The following is a 15,589-nucleotide window of genomic DNA, read 5'->3' on the forward strand; positions in this document are numbered from 1 at the left end:
AGGTCACTGGTAGATAGCTAATTTACCTTATGGGTGTATGAGACTGATTCACTTCATTTTCCATAAACCTTTCTCATTGCTGAAATAAACTGCAAATGTGATGACAACTTTGCTAGATACCCCTTTCCAGTGAACTGTTTTTCTTCTCTTTGCCAGATGCAACTCAGGTAAACCAGTAGTTCTTTTCCAGCAATACATAACATGCACAAGTACAGAGAACTTGAAGTCTCTGGAGATGCAGAAGGAGAGAGAGGCAGCCTGACCTATCTGTAACTTGTATCGTTCTATTCTGGGTGTCGAGCTTCAGTCCTCCTGCTGGTTCAGCTTCAGGCTTCACTCTTACATGTGAGGTCGAGTTTAGACTTCAGACCCTCTCTGGCTTCTATTCTAGTTTTGTGTGCACTGACATGCAGGACTATTAAGTATAAATGCCTATTTGACAAGGACTTAAATAAGCTATGCTTTTACCTTTATGCCACCATCAGTGCAGTGGATTTCTTTGGCATCAGTCACACTCCCTGCATACTACTTACAACACAGTGATGTTTTGGCAATAAAACTAAGCTAAGAGGATGAATGATGGATCCCACAATGCTGTGGAGTCACTGAAAATAGACTTTCATAGCACTTTGAAATGATACAAAATCAGTACTTGCTTTGAATTTGCTATGGTAATTTTCAGGAAATATAAACTAAATTGGTGGCTAATAAGCTAAATAATTCTCTATCGGTGAATTCTTAAAGACTCCATGTTGATATCAAAGTATGGTGGAGATGGATGGGTTGTGCAGAGCGCTGGCAAGGCAGTGATGAGGACAAACTCCTGTCCTGGAACTGTGACACTGAGTCGATTCAGGGTCAAGAGCGGTTCCAACTCTCCCATGTGCTGGTCATTACTACTACTTATCATGGTTGGAGCAAGACTGGCTACCAGAGACTTGCTGTAAACAAATCTCAGAGGGACTGACGGAATGCATTGTGAGTGTTTGTCTGTGTGTGTGTGTGTGTGTGTGTGTGTGTGTGTGTGTGTGTGTGTGTGTGCATGCATCTGTTTGTTCAAGATCAGGGAGGCAGGGATTCTGATTAACTGTGTTCCCAACATACCGATTAAACAAGGACTATTGTGCCTCAACAAGCCAATCCCTTAAATGTATGGTTACTAAAGCACAGTGTGGAGTGTTTGTTGATAAAGTGTTGGGCTTTCCTTGTATTTACTCAGACATCAGTGGAAGAATAATAATGCTCCACTGTGCAGTTCTTGATTGTTCAAATTACAATTGAACTGTCAAACACGGCATCGTGTGTCAATCCCAATGTTAAGTCCTCTGAATTGCCTATTGTGCTGCAACCAAATTAATACTAAGCCGGAAACTGATCCACTGAGGTGTGAACTGAGGATGTAATGTATTTCAGCTACAAGACTGTGCTTCTGTCTCTTCAGTGGTTCACATCTCCTGAATGACAGCGAGAAACGCCAACTCAATAAATACTGTCATTGATTCTGGGGAGTCTGAAACTGTTAAATGCTCCTAACACCAGAACTTTTGAAAAGGGCTTTCAGACACAATGCCAGACCACCTAGTCCATCATTTTAATAAAAACAAGAGTTTACACAGTTCAGATATCATAGGTCAGTTTTATTATATTTTGTATTCAACCCATCTCCTTAAATCTTATTCTTTTTATTATTATTCTTCATGTAAGTAAAATACAGGAGTAAAGAAATCTTAACCTTTCTGTGTGCCTTCGCCTGTGTATTATCCTCCTGAATAGACTTATCCATTGCAATATACAAAGGCTTAAATGTGAGGACAAAGGCGAAGGATGAGACATCTTTATCATCCCTTCACAAGGCTTCCTGCAATCTACAGTCTAAGCCGGCACCTCCAGATAAAGACTACTCCTGGATATCTCTAACAAAGTGTGCAAATGAAAGGTGGATAATGAAAATTTCATCTCAGGCACTGGTCCAGCCTATCAGCAGTGTGGCCCACTATGCCTCCTTTCACGTAAGGTACAGCAGGCGAGATACAGTATAAAGTATGTTTAAATAGGAGTATGGATTTGAGTTTGAGTGAGAGGCCAAACCTATGCCTTTCATGAATAATTTCCAGCTTGTGTCTTTGAGTAAAAATACAGAACCCACATGAGAGTTAAAATTATTCACTGTACTTTCTTTCAAAGTCTATTCTCGATGTATGTGTATTTTGTTTTACATTTTACTTGTGTAATTATCATCATTTTCTGAGATATAAGCTGTATTTTAACAGTTTATCAATGCTTTTTGATATTAGCAATAAAAAAACAATGTAAAATTACAGAACCAACTTCTTTTTCTGTTAATTGTATCCAATTTTAGAAATATATTCATATGATTAACCTTGAGCTTATCACTTTCATCTGTTAAATAGAAAGAAGGCATTTGTGAAATTCCAATAAGTTCTTCGGTGAAAAAAAATCTAATATCTTTATTTTGAATTAAAAATCGTAGTTAATCAGTTACACTGTTTTGATGTCAATTTACATTAGTCATGCAAATTTTATTTTTGTAACCTCATTTCTTTTTCAATAATACAAAAAAACCCCGTACAATAAAAAAAAAAAATCCATAAGGTATAACTTATTCTAAAGTGCAGATTTTAGGTGAGATGAGAGAAACCTCCCACATTCAGCAGAAAAACTGAAATGAATTTGAGAATGGTCTTCAAGAGTCAAAACCCTGAACATAAATCATCTGCACAGTGAAGTGCAAAAATTCAAGAGGAGCGACACTCACTAAAACACATTTTTGACAAAAGCACAGCTGAACTTCAAACAGCCCTTTCCACTTCACTTTTGTATGTAAAAAGCTCATATCCTCTGGCATGTCCCAAACATTAGGAACACGTTCAGAAAAATGACAGAACTTCTTCAGTACACTACACAGATAATCAGACATAGTGTTCACTAATCTTAGACAAGTCGCTTTTAATGTGTTTCTCTGTGTCTGTATGTATGTGTGGAAAAACAGTGTAGGTGTGGAGTGCAGGAAATAGAGTCTGCATTCACTGTCAAGCACTAGTCTTTGAAACAGTTTCCCAAGAACTGCCTCAGTGCTGAAAGGTCAAGCGAATAACAACAAAGGAGAGTTTCTCGGTGAAATTTAGTTTCAACCATGGATGTTTCATGCTGCAACAGCACTTTAATACCTCTCCAGTGAGAAATGCTTCTCCAGGAAGTGATGCAGCAGTTTTGAGTGCACCCACCCATCCTCTATCCTCCATCATTATCGACACACACTACAATGCATGGAAGCACTTACACCCTCCTGCACTCCCTCCTCAAAGCAAAGGCTTGATCAAACCTCTTTTTAGACAGGCATGTCACAGGCCATTAGCAAGAGAGACTCAAGATTTGTTCATTAGGATCCCAGAGAGTATAAAAACCATCAGCAGGCAGCCCGCGGGACTCACAACTATCATATCAACCGTCACTCAACACTGATAACAGTGGAAGCAATGACAAATTTCTGAGGGAAAGTGACAAAAGATTATCTTCAATTTTCTTCTCCACTTACTATAACCTAATTTAATTCATTTTCCACAGTGTTTATTAGTGAAAATGCATCTAAAAGAAACTGAATTTATCACAATCAATGTCTGAAACAGTTTCATCTTACTAGAACAAAATTAACCCACAGTGGCAGGGCAGACACACAAAAACTGTGACAGACATGTAATTAAGACTATCATGATGTTGCAGATCAACATGTGGAAATAACCACATAAGGCACTTATAAATGCAAACTGCAGTGCAGTAATTTGAATCACTGCAATAGACACCACAACAGATGGTCATTTATTTTGGACATGATACACTAAATTACAAATGCCAGTTAACATTTTGAAAACATGCTCTGCGAGCAATAAAATGAAGGTTGAGATGTTTGAAACTGCAAAGTCCAATATATTTATTTTATTCTAATATCAGCTGGTATTTTTCCTTACATACGAACTGTAAATTCTTCATCTGTCTTCACACTAAATCCCAGCTGTCAAATAAATATTGTGCGTACTGGTATGTCTAGAAGGAACATGGTAAATTTTTCGTAGACACCTTGTTTCATAATAAACAAGCTGTAAAATATCTAACCTTTTAATTTTTCAATTTATCAGCATAAACACAGCAGAATAAAGGTTTGTTGATATTTTTGTTTTCATACTTTTTTTTCAGTCACCTTGTTTCTCCTGTAACGAAAGTAAGCAGTGTTGCTCTCATATCGGTTTCACAGCTGAGTAATCTTCAAGACATTTACTGTATGCACTGAATCAGAGGCTCGAGGTCAATAGCTCGTAATATTTCAGCATTTAGCAGAAAATGCTAATAATAATGTGACTCCCATAAAACCAACCAGAAGATTTTTATTTTCATGCCTCTTATAAGATAACTGAATTAGGTTGCTGGCATGAATCATGCCTTAGCAGCAATATCCGGATTCTCGTCTGCAGAACAAAAGCATAACAACAACAACAATAACAACACAAGCACGTACTGACAGTCACATCTGTTGGACAGCAACAAATGGCCTTAAATCTGATTCACACATGCTAAGACTTATGTGCAAATTGAAGCTTTTTGTTGTGTGAAATAGAAGGCATGCACGACAGCATTGTGGCATGCAAAAGAAAAATCTGTAGAGAGGGACACTTCAAGACCTGTTGAGATCCACAGTCTGATTCTATAAACACTTCCCAGACAGATAAATATCTCATGCTCTTATTTTGTATTTTCATCTGTCAAGGAGCATGGGAAACCTCTATTCTCAAAGATATCTATTCTCTGTGTTAAATAGCAATGTGTTTGTGAGGACTTAAGTGATGATATCTGTGCATATCATCGAGTGTGGGTACAAAGGAGGTTTTGAGAATGCCTCTGTGCGCCCACACATTTATTTGTATTAGACTGCGTTGTCTCAGGAGACTTAATTCCTTCAGGGTCGAAGATGAGAAACTTTGTGAGCCTCTGTCCTATCAGATAGAGAATCCATCGCTAAGAATAAGCAACAAATATCCGTCTATAAATCATGGTCGACAGTCTGAGGGAATATAGTTTCATTAAAATTTACCACCAAAAGCATTTTATTCTCAGCATTGGAGAAGAAGCAGGGAAAATGACTTCTCATGAATTAGCAATGTGCACATTGTGGCATCTGTCATGTCTTTTTCCTCGAGCATTTACTATGGCCTAAGGTCATTTTTGTTAATAAAAGATTTTACCCTGGGCCAGTACAAAATCACCCGCCAAGAGATATATCCCCTGAGAATCTACAGTAACAGCAGGATATTTCAAACAGCAGAGGACACAGTGGAGCATTACATCAAAAAGACCTTAAAAAATCAAATCCTCCAGTAGGGTTGGCATTTATGAAGTACTTCGTGTCATCCTGCCTGCTATATTATCAACATATGATATCTCCTTTCCATTTCCATTTCCTTCAGCTTCTTCTCTGTCCTAGATTCTGCCTGTCAAGGTGCTGAACTGTATTCTCTAGAGACTAGGTAGCACAATGGCTTCAGCAGGATAGTTCCTCCAGTTCTGTTATTTCAAACCATCAAGCCAGCAAAATAAAGCTTTTTTTGTTCTAGCTGTGTATGTCAAGTTATGGTAGTATGGTTTAACACAGGATTTTGCATGTTAACCTAATGAACAGTCACTTCGGTTCATTTCTGATGCTTATTTCAGTATGTATTCTGAATTTACATTTACAGATTTGTCGTATGTAGAATCAAATTGATTTATTCAATCAAAGTAAGTTCTTTGTCATATTACTGCTCCAGGTGTTTGCTGTATGTGCAACATGTGTTTTGCATTGTTTTCATAGACTACCCTAACATAAATTATTAATATTTCAATGTTGGAACAATTAGAAAGATTGTTAGAAATAGTTTGTGAATGTATAAAGAGACTATGAAGCAACTATGATTGGTCTTTGGAGACAGAAATCAGTTCATGGTTGCAGTCCTCTGAAGAAGGTGGTTCAGTTTGACCTGGTGAAAGCTTACTGCTAGCTGCACAATAGCCATGGGCTTAGCATGGGTTGGTTTTACTTATTTCTAAGCTTCTAACTGCATTATTTTTTGTTAATTTTGTATATAGTTTTCAATAACATCGCCAAGGCTGGTGAAAATGGCAAATAAATCGACAAAGATTCCTCTGTCTTGTGCTTCCTTCAACACTAAAAGTTCATGCAGATTTCAGACGACAAGCTTCGCACACTGTAAGCAAAGAATAACATCACAGCAGCATTTGCAAACACCTCACAGGGGTGTGGGGGATTTGGGAGGGGGCTGCTCATCTACGACAATGAATACAGCTCGGTGAAAGAGGCCAAACTTCATTAGACACACTATATGAGTAGGGTACATTCTCTTTTTCCCTGTGGAAGGCCACGAGTAGCTGTTATGTGTTTCCTCAAATGTGCCTGCTCCAATAACCAGCCAAAAAGATAATCCTATCTGGCACAGTGCGATTTTATGCACACATCTTGTGTGTTTCTAGGCATGTTAGCGTCTACAATGATCTCATTTTGCTCCAACATTAGGCTACAGCATGACAGGAGCTCTGCAGGACATGTCAGCACTCACACACCAAAATATATCCAGTGTACCAAGCACAAATATGCAGCATCAAGTTTCTTTGTGACCATGTTTCCTTGGAAGCAGTGTTTGTGCCAAGGCTTGCATAGGGGCGTGTGCTAAAAGCATGTGTTGGGATTCAGTTGAGTAAGGAGTGGGAGGCTGGCTTATATGGACACTGGTGCAGGAGCTATTACATCACACAGCTATAAGTGGCTGGATTACATTTAGAGTGGATCATTTTCTAGGCATTGTCAAGGAAGGTTATGTATTTATCTCAGCACTAATCAAACATCCTCCTCCAGTGCCAGTCTCTGCTCCAGGTTTGGCATCCAGACATCAAAAAGATTTTCTTTCTTCTTTTCAAAAATATGGGTTCACACTTAAATCCTGGGGTTTGTTGTTTTTCCAAAGGAAAATGACTACTGTACAGAACTATCTTTCAGAGTTTTTTTGAACTGCAAGAAATATATATACAGACTTTAACTCATATTGCATCTGAAATCACCTTAAACAGATATTGTTATATAATTTATTAGCTAATTAGAGCAGCTTGCCAGTGTCCTCTGAACTGTTTTGGTTGATGTAGATGGAACTGCGACCTTGCTACAGGCCCCACATTCAGGATTCATAAAAACCTTCCAGTCCAGACTCAAGCTCATTCCTTTAACCTTCAGGCCATCACTGCCCTCTCTGCCACTCAAAAGAGGCGTTTAAATGAATTTTCACTTTGCAACAGAGGCTGGCTGAACGGTGAAACGGCATTTTCTGGGCAAGAAGGGCCTAACTAAAAGAGATGGCCAGCACCTTGCTGGAAGGAAATGTACTAAAAATACAGGCGAAAGGCTCCATTGCCTGTCACAACCCAAGACGCCTGTGGCACAGATGATGTCATTTAGTTCCACTCTCGTTTAATCTCGTTTTCAATCTCCAAGCAGAGTCCTTGTAATGAGACAGTGTGTCCCCAGCCTTGGAACCAGAACACCTATTTTTCACTTTCCTGCTGGAGTCTGTTGAACCACCTTCTCCTGGATGATTTGCCCTTTTAAATATTAGATCACTGGTGCCCACAGCGTTACTCATTAATATTATGAATTTGATTTCTCTCAGATTAACTGCAGATTTGGTCACACCCAAGCAGCAGCCTCCAGGGCTGAAAAAGGAAGCCAAGCAGAAGTGCCAAAATGTGCAGTTCCTCTAATAGCCACCTGAGGCTGGTTCAAAATACAAGTCAATTCTTACAAATCCCCATTTTAAAATGTCCCGCTTTAGAGCAGTAATAAACATATTTACAGCCTGATACAAAAGAAAACAGTCTTTATAGCTAATTTCCCTGTTTGTGATATATAATGAGGGTGAATTTTTATATAAATCAACTGTTTAAAAGACATAATGTTTTGCATAATTAAGGGTGTGGCTGCTTTGAATGGCATATGGGAGATATGAAGGGACAGTTCATCGCACTGAGCTGTTTGCATGGCTCTACCTCTTTGCTCATTTCGGGATTAGCTAGGAGTTAGGAAGAGTCAGCTATTAACAAGATGGCAATGATCTTCAAAGCTGCTATTCAGAAAACTTATGGCTAACGTGACAGTCATCCATTGCTATACACAGTCAATAGTTTCACCTTATGACTACATTCCTTTGCCGGACGAATTGTGAATTTGTGTTTTTGACACCACTGTAGCAGCTGATATCATGGAATACATCCTCAGTGACAAGGAGTTACAAGTGGCGATGAACACAATGTGCTACGACTAATAGTCAGTCTAAGAATCAGGCTAATTCCTGGGTACGTTTTCTGTGGGTCAGATGAGAAAGAATCTGGATTGCCAATGAAATCACAATGTGAGGGATGACCTCCTTAAACAGTATTCATTTTTGACAGTTTGGTAAATATTTGTGCAATACTTCTGTCACTGAAATAGGAACCACTCTTTTAAGATGCATTTTTACATTGAATTTTTTGCATAAAAGTTACTTTTGTAATGTTGAATACAATCTTTTTCATTTTTTCCCCCATAGGGTTATTGTGCGTGTTTTTATGTCTTTATTGAACACAACCAGAGAACATTCACAGTGCTGGTGGACAACATTAGTGAATCCTTGGATATATTAACTCTTCAAACCTTCTTTGGCAACTAAGAGTTTTCAGTAACTGTGGATCAGACTGGTATAACACTTAAGGGAGATTTTTGGACCATTCTTCCTCAAAGAAACGGTTTGGCTCAGACATATTTTTAGAATGTCTGGTGTGAAACTGCTCTCTTGAGGTCATTGCACAGTATCTCTGCTGAGTTTAGGTCTGGGCTCTGACTGGGCCACAACAAAAGAAGGATTTTATTTATTTCAAGCCATTCTGTAGTAGACTGATTTGAATAGGTATCATAGTTGTCATGCTGCATCACCCAATGTCTAGACTTCAGCTAGCAGACATCCATCCATTGTCTATACACCACTTAATCCTCTGTAGGGTCGCGGGGGGACTTGAGCCTATCCTAGGCGACTCAGGGCAAAGGCAGGGGACACCCTGGACAGGTCACCAGTTTATCGCAGGGCTACACGTAGAGACAGACAACCTAAGTCACACCTAAGGACATTTTAGAACCACCAATTAACCTCAGCAGGTTTTGGACCATGGGAGGAAACCAGAGAACCCGGTGAAAACCCACACTGCACAGGGAGAACATGCAAACTCCACACAGAAAGATCCCAGGCCTAGGCAGGGACACGAACCGGATCTCCTAGCTGTGAGGCAATGGAGCCACTGTGGAGCCCAGCTGGCAGACAACAAACCTAGAATTAAACGAATTCCATAATAAAAATGGGAATCAGTGATGCGCCTTCCACCATTCTTCAACTTTAGGATGTTGGTGTGCAGCATCCTTCCAATGCCATACATATAGTTAGTTTAAATAATTATGTTCATGCAAAAATGTAACTTATATGAAGATCTCACTACATTTTAAGACAAACTACATCATTCACTGTTACACACTAATGGGACACATACTTTTTCCTGCCACCGTCTATCCCGATTCGAAATTGCACTGAAGCATTTTCTGCTATGCCTGGCTGCCAAGTCACCCTCGAGTCAGTTCTGTCTGTTTCCAAGCAAACGAGACAGAAAGAGCACTGTGCTGCTGCTTTACACTATTATTCTGTCACAGCTATCTGTGCACTGAACAGCCCTGAGGAGCTAGAGGTTGATTGTCTGCGAGTACGAGAGTGAATGTGTGTGTGTGTGTCAGTGTGGAAAATGAGGGGAAATCTGTGCAAAAAGACTTGCAGATTGCCCCGGGTCATATGTACCGCTCTGGTTAAGTGGACATCAATGATGCAGCAGCCACACACCCACACAAACGGAGGCACATCAAACCTCTCAGTTTCACCTTCTGAGCCCCTGTAGTGAAACGAAGAGCTCTTGCATTATTGATGGTCTTGTCCTGTAAAGCACTGAACTTACTCAAGCTGCTGGGAACATTACACCAGCAGTCAAATAAAAACATTTTGTAAAACTAAATGTTTTAAGCTGACTTACTGACTAGGCTGGAATGTGCTGACAAGTTGTGTCCACAAGTTGCACTGACACCTTCTAATTCTACATTATACCACCGCAAGTAGTATTTTCGTGGTTTCCCCAGCAAGCCTGTGAAATGACAGACACCGGCTCCAGTCCCTGTGAAACTGGTAATGAATCAAGCTTTTTTTTCTCCTCAAACACAGCACCTTCAAACTAAATCTCAGACTGCACCATTGATTGTGCTGTGCTACACTACTTAAAAGACTATACAGAGCTATTCTCACATTATATAAGTGCCTGTCTGCAGCCTCCCCTGCCCTTAGCACAACACCCTGTGGCTGTTGCTGGGAGGAAGAATGTATTCATGGTTATCTTGGCCGATCAAATCAAAGCTAACCACTCCCAATAACTTTGCTACTGAAAAGATCTAGTGGCTCTTTTTTGGCACCGTTGTGCACACTTTGCTTCTTTTAGTAGAGAAGTTATAAAACACAGACATGAGTCATAAAATGCACGTAGCCTAGATACTGCAGATCTTCAGGATATTTGCTGGCCAAGGGAGTTATTGGCTTCCTGGATTGCATGCCCGAGAAGCAGCAAGCCATGTAATAAGTGTGGTTTCCCCTGGCAACAGTAGTGCTACTTTAAGTGCACAGAACTGTACATTAAAAGGAACCAGGAAATATTTTGATAAGGCAAGAGATAAAGTACTCATGCATTCTTAAAGGAAGGAGATTTGGTTGGTGGTGGCCCTGTGGTCACAGGAGTGGTAGAATTATAGTCTTAAAATTTGCAGAGTGTCTGCACGAACAAAAAGCTCAGAATAATTTACACCCTGGTTCTCGAACTGAAGTCTCCTTTTGCTGGATTAGGTTTCAGTGTCTTAGTTCCCCTCCTCTAAGGCACTGCTGTGTGTGTATACAGTGTGCTTCACATTATCCTGAAAAAAGGTATTAAAGAAAAACAGTAAATAAGGTCTGTCAAAAATGTTACACTATGTAATTTATTAAAATAATATTGTTGTAACCTTTTCAGAGCACAATATTAACACTGACAAACACAAAAACTATGGTTTTGTCATTTATGAAATTTTACAATCATTTAAAACTGTCAGTAAAATATCAGTTTTATATGTATATGTCATTTGTATACTGTCCTATGTTGCACATGGTCCACAGTAACTTCTTTTAGAGACACCCATCAAATCCAAAGTAGTAATTACTAATTATAGCTACAAAAAGTTCAAGATTCCACATGGATACTGCACAAAGCATAGACCAGTTCACCATTTTGCTGTTGAGAGCAGGTGGACAGATGTGCCATTTTTTCAAATTAAAATAAATAATTTGAACAAAATAAACTTCTCTTGAATTGCTAACGAGATCAACAGATATGCACCCTGAATCAATATGCCATTTTCATACTTTGGTTCTGCTTTAAAATGATTAATCACACAAACTGCTCTAAAATTAGCTCTTCATTATCAGTAGCCACAGCTTCATCCTCAACTGCTAAACTGTAAGTCATCTGGCTGGGGAAAATGTATGAATTACACAGACTGCATTACACTCATTTTAGTCACATTGCCACTAACAATCTGACTTCTGCATGTGAGGGTTAAAAAAAAGGGGGGGGGGAAGGTAACAGCTTACAGCTGTAGGTTAAATTTGGAAAACTTTGTTTTTATATGATGCGTTTTTTAAACTGTATCAAATAGTAATCAATAAAGAACTTCAAGCAGATTTCTTAAAATTGAATAAAATGTAAATTAATTAAGATGTGTTGGGTAATTGAAACACACAGATGTCAAAGGTAATTTAATCTCAGCTGTTTAAACTTCCTTTATTCCTCTAAATCCCAGGGCCGGCATGAATAAAGTATCCCCTTGCTCAGGCCATTTTATGCCTACAGCTTCCATGTCATCTATGGAGTGTTCTATTTAAAGTGTCTGGGTTGATGATCTTGAATGGCACACTGACATATCTCCAGTTACAGAGGCCAGACCGCGCTGCTGTAATACTTGAGAGGATACCAATGCCCAGCAGGCAGGCAGGTATGTAAATGAAGTTTCACACTTAGCTAGCAAGCAAACGGTGGTTGATGGCACATAGTTGGTACTAAAAGCTAATGAACAGGCAAACAGGAGACCTCATTCAGCGTGTCATACAAGAGCTGATATTTATCAAGTGGTCAAAGGATTTTAATGATTCAATTAAAGATTGGATAGTAAAAGAAAACTACAACATTGCCAAAGTTCCTTTTTATGTTTATGTGATTAAATTATTCAGCAGAATATTAACTTCCAAAATATGCCACTGTACCAATCCAACCAGAAGGTCACAGACAAATGTCCATTCATTAAATTAAATCAAAAAGCAAATCTATTAATAAGCAGAGTTTCTAATTTTCAAGGTAACATTGGAATACTGTTCTATTAAGAGAGTATTTTTTTCTTTTCAGTTGTGATTCATATCAACAATTGCAGGCAACCAGCTGCTAGAGCTGTGTGCAACTCATTGCCTTGCCAAGACAGATGTAGATGTGCTGTTTATAGCCACCACTCCTACATTTCCCATCTGTCTCTGCGCCAGATCAGATCATCATTAACAGCACAATTATCTGTCAGCGGGCTTTTCTCTTAACTCAGTACTGCAAGGATGAATTAGAATTAATATAGTTACTCGATGAACTCCATGACTCTATTCAGAATAAAATTTGCTGCGTTATGAAGGCACAAGCCGTTTTTAAAAGATATTTATTTTGGAGGTTAAATATTGACTTTGATTCCAAGAGGCATTATTACAGGGAGAGAATAGCTCGAAAGTTAAGTTTTTCTTAAGGGGACAGGGTTACTGACTCACTCTGGAGAATATTTCAGCTTCTTTTATTAAGGAGGCAACTTGACTGGAACACTGACAACAAATGAACTGAATTAGCCACCCGCTGCTGCCGTGATTCAATCGTGAGTGTGGTGAACTGAGCATTTGAATGGCCTTCTTTGGATAGATACTAACAGAGTAAGAGGTTAAAGCTCCTCTGTTGAGGCTGAACAAAAAAGACACAGTAATCTTGTATTATAAATGTGAACTGTGATCTATATGTATATATGTTGTTATCAACATCACTCTTACATAAGACTGAATTTAATCATCTACACCTTGTTGAAAAATACTGAAGTAGCATACACTTTGCAGCTCTAGATGCCTGGAAAAGTGATGCTCGTCAGAGGAAAGAGCAAGTTTCTCTCTGGCCCTCCACAGTCTGCTACTTCACGACACGATAAGGATGCATGGCAGCTCTGCAGCTGTCAAAGAGCTCCAGCATGTTCTGATCCCAGGCTGGTCTACTTGGCACTACTGCAGTGTTGCTGCCACTGTGTATGCACTTCAGTCTAATGAGAAGAAAGTGGCAAACATGTGAGAGGCAACAGCTGGACTTTGGTTACTTACGTCTGTGTCGGGCCCCTTATCTGCCCCTGGGCAGGAGAACGTGACCAATTCATGGCACCTCTTGTGGACCACAAAACAGCAAACTGCAGGGGAACGGAATAGGATGAGAGCGAGAGCGGGAGGAGACAGAGAGACGGGGAGAAAGATCGAGAAAGAAAGAAATGCAGGGACAGATGGGGCAACAAAAAGAAAAAGAAAGAGTGACATGGTTAAAATACAGTGTATTATTGCTGACCGATACGTAGACAGACAGCAGAAAGAGATAGAAATCTGATAACACTAAGAGGAATTGAAAAACCGCCTGATGTCTGGGCTAGGCTCCTTATCATGTGTCCAGATGGCCAGTTCTGCCTGCAGGCTGACTGCTCTTATTGCACAGTACAGTGCCACCTCCTCACTGACATGGCAGGAGCTAAGGCAAACACGGCACACACACACACACACACAAATACACTCACGCTTCTATATGCACATGAAGCACACTTAAATAAGGCAAACGGACTCATAGACTGTTGGTTCACATGTATGCATACAACTCACACCCAGGCCCGCACACTCCAATACATCTGTCAACACAATGTCACAGCACACAGTGGCATTCTCTCGGTGCCAGGTCACTGAGTGCACCGTAGCATGCAGCCAAGTAAGCATACGATTCAGTGTGGAGGACGGTGCCTGATACTAGCTCTGAGAAACAGGCTAACACCAAGACGAAACAGAGAGGAGGGGCGGCTAAGTGTGTGAGCTGACCAGAATAAATAACAAAACTTCTGTCTTTACATGTCCAGGTTGACACTCATTCAAGAAAAGTGCATCTTGATATAGACAATAATAAACAATATTGCTGCTCTTCTCTCATCTTTGATATGGAAGAGCACCCCTCCTTTTCTACCTAGAACTTAATGTTTAAAGGTCAGTGCTTGCGGCATGAGGTGAAAGCATCTGAATTGGTGGTTTTCAATAGTCTTCACTTAGCACAGACTCCATTAGTGATTTGTGCGGCATCAGCGATACAATGCTTTTTCAGAGACATTGCCTGATTTTCCAACTCAGTTACAGCTTTATTTTCAATATTATTTAACCTTTGGAGCAAAGTAATGTGAATGCCTCTTATGCTTGTACATGTATCACCCTTTGGTCACCTCTCCTCTTTTTACTGCATCCCATTCAAACAGCTCACAATGGCTCAACATATATAACACTTTGCAAAGAAACCCACAATTTTTCGAAAGAAAATGAGCATGTATGCTGACTGATTGACAGTTGATGTGTATATATATATATATATATAGTTTTTTTTTTTTTTTTTTTTTTTCTAAACACAAAATAGTAATGATCAGTGAAGATGTTATCAAAATCAAACACCATATGAGACAGTTTGGTCGTGTGTCAAAACCTGTGCATCCATCTACCATCTGTTCTAGCCAAGAGCTGCCACATCTGAAGTCATTATTGTGTTACTTCTCAGCATGAATCTTCTCCACAGATTAGCTTTTGGGCCACATATTAAATTCTGCTCAAATGTCATTACAGATCCAAATAATTTTAAAATCAGCACTTTTATCTCTTGCACCCAATCAGCAGCCATATCAATATCACTACTACTTGCTATACTATGTCAGCTCTTTCTGGCTCACATGTTGTCTGCATACAGACTACAATTCAGTTTGTCTGTTTGCAGCCAAATTGCAACATATAAAGGAATACACTGTTCACATTCTGGATAGTCATCCTTGATAGCACAAGACTGCCAACCATCCCAGTGCATTAGAGATTTCCTCAGTAAAGGCTTGTTTGTAGTGTAATATTTAAGGTATAAAAATGAATAAATAACACAAATGCAGTGTGTAGTGGTTAAACAAAGCCTATAATAGGCTAACATGCTGGTTGCCTAAATTACAGCTTTGCACAGCGCAAGAACTTAACCAGCTTCATGAAGAGGTCACTTGCAATTAACACATGTGCACTGTCAAAAGTTAACTAATGGAATTTCATGTTCTTTT

The 15,589-nt window shown here is 39.4% G+C and overlaps 1 protein-coding gene across 6 annotated transcripts in view; it reads right to left on the reverse strand.

Moving 5' to 3' along the window:
- Positions 1 to 15,589, reverse strand: part of prkcaa (protein kinase C, alpha, a) — a 153,029-nt gene that overhangs the window by 86,946 nt on the left and 50,494 nt on the right. For all 6 annotated transcript variants that reach the window (XM_035953657.2, XM_023282082.3, XM_023282084.3 and 3 more), the window contains exon 3: positions 13,587 to 13,669. In XM_035953657.2, coding sequence (XP_035809550.1) covers positions 13,587 to 13,669 — 83 coding nt within the window. The remainder of the gene's footprint in view (positions 1 to 13,586; positions 13,670 to 15,589) is intronic.

This window comes from Amphiprion ocellaris, chromosome 4 (assembly GCF_022539595.1).
Source record: "Amphiprion ocellaris isolate individual 3 ecotype Okinawa chromosome 4, ASM2253959v1, whole genome shotgun sequence".
NCBI lineage: Eukaryota > Metazoa > Chordata > Actinopteri > Pomacentridae > Amphiprion > Amphiprion ocellaris.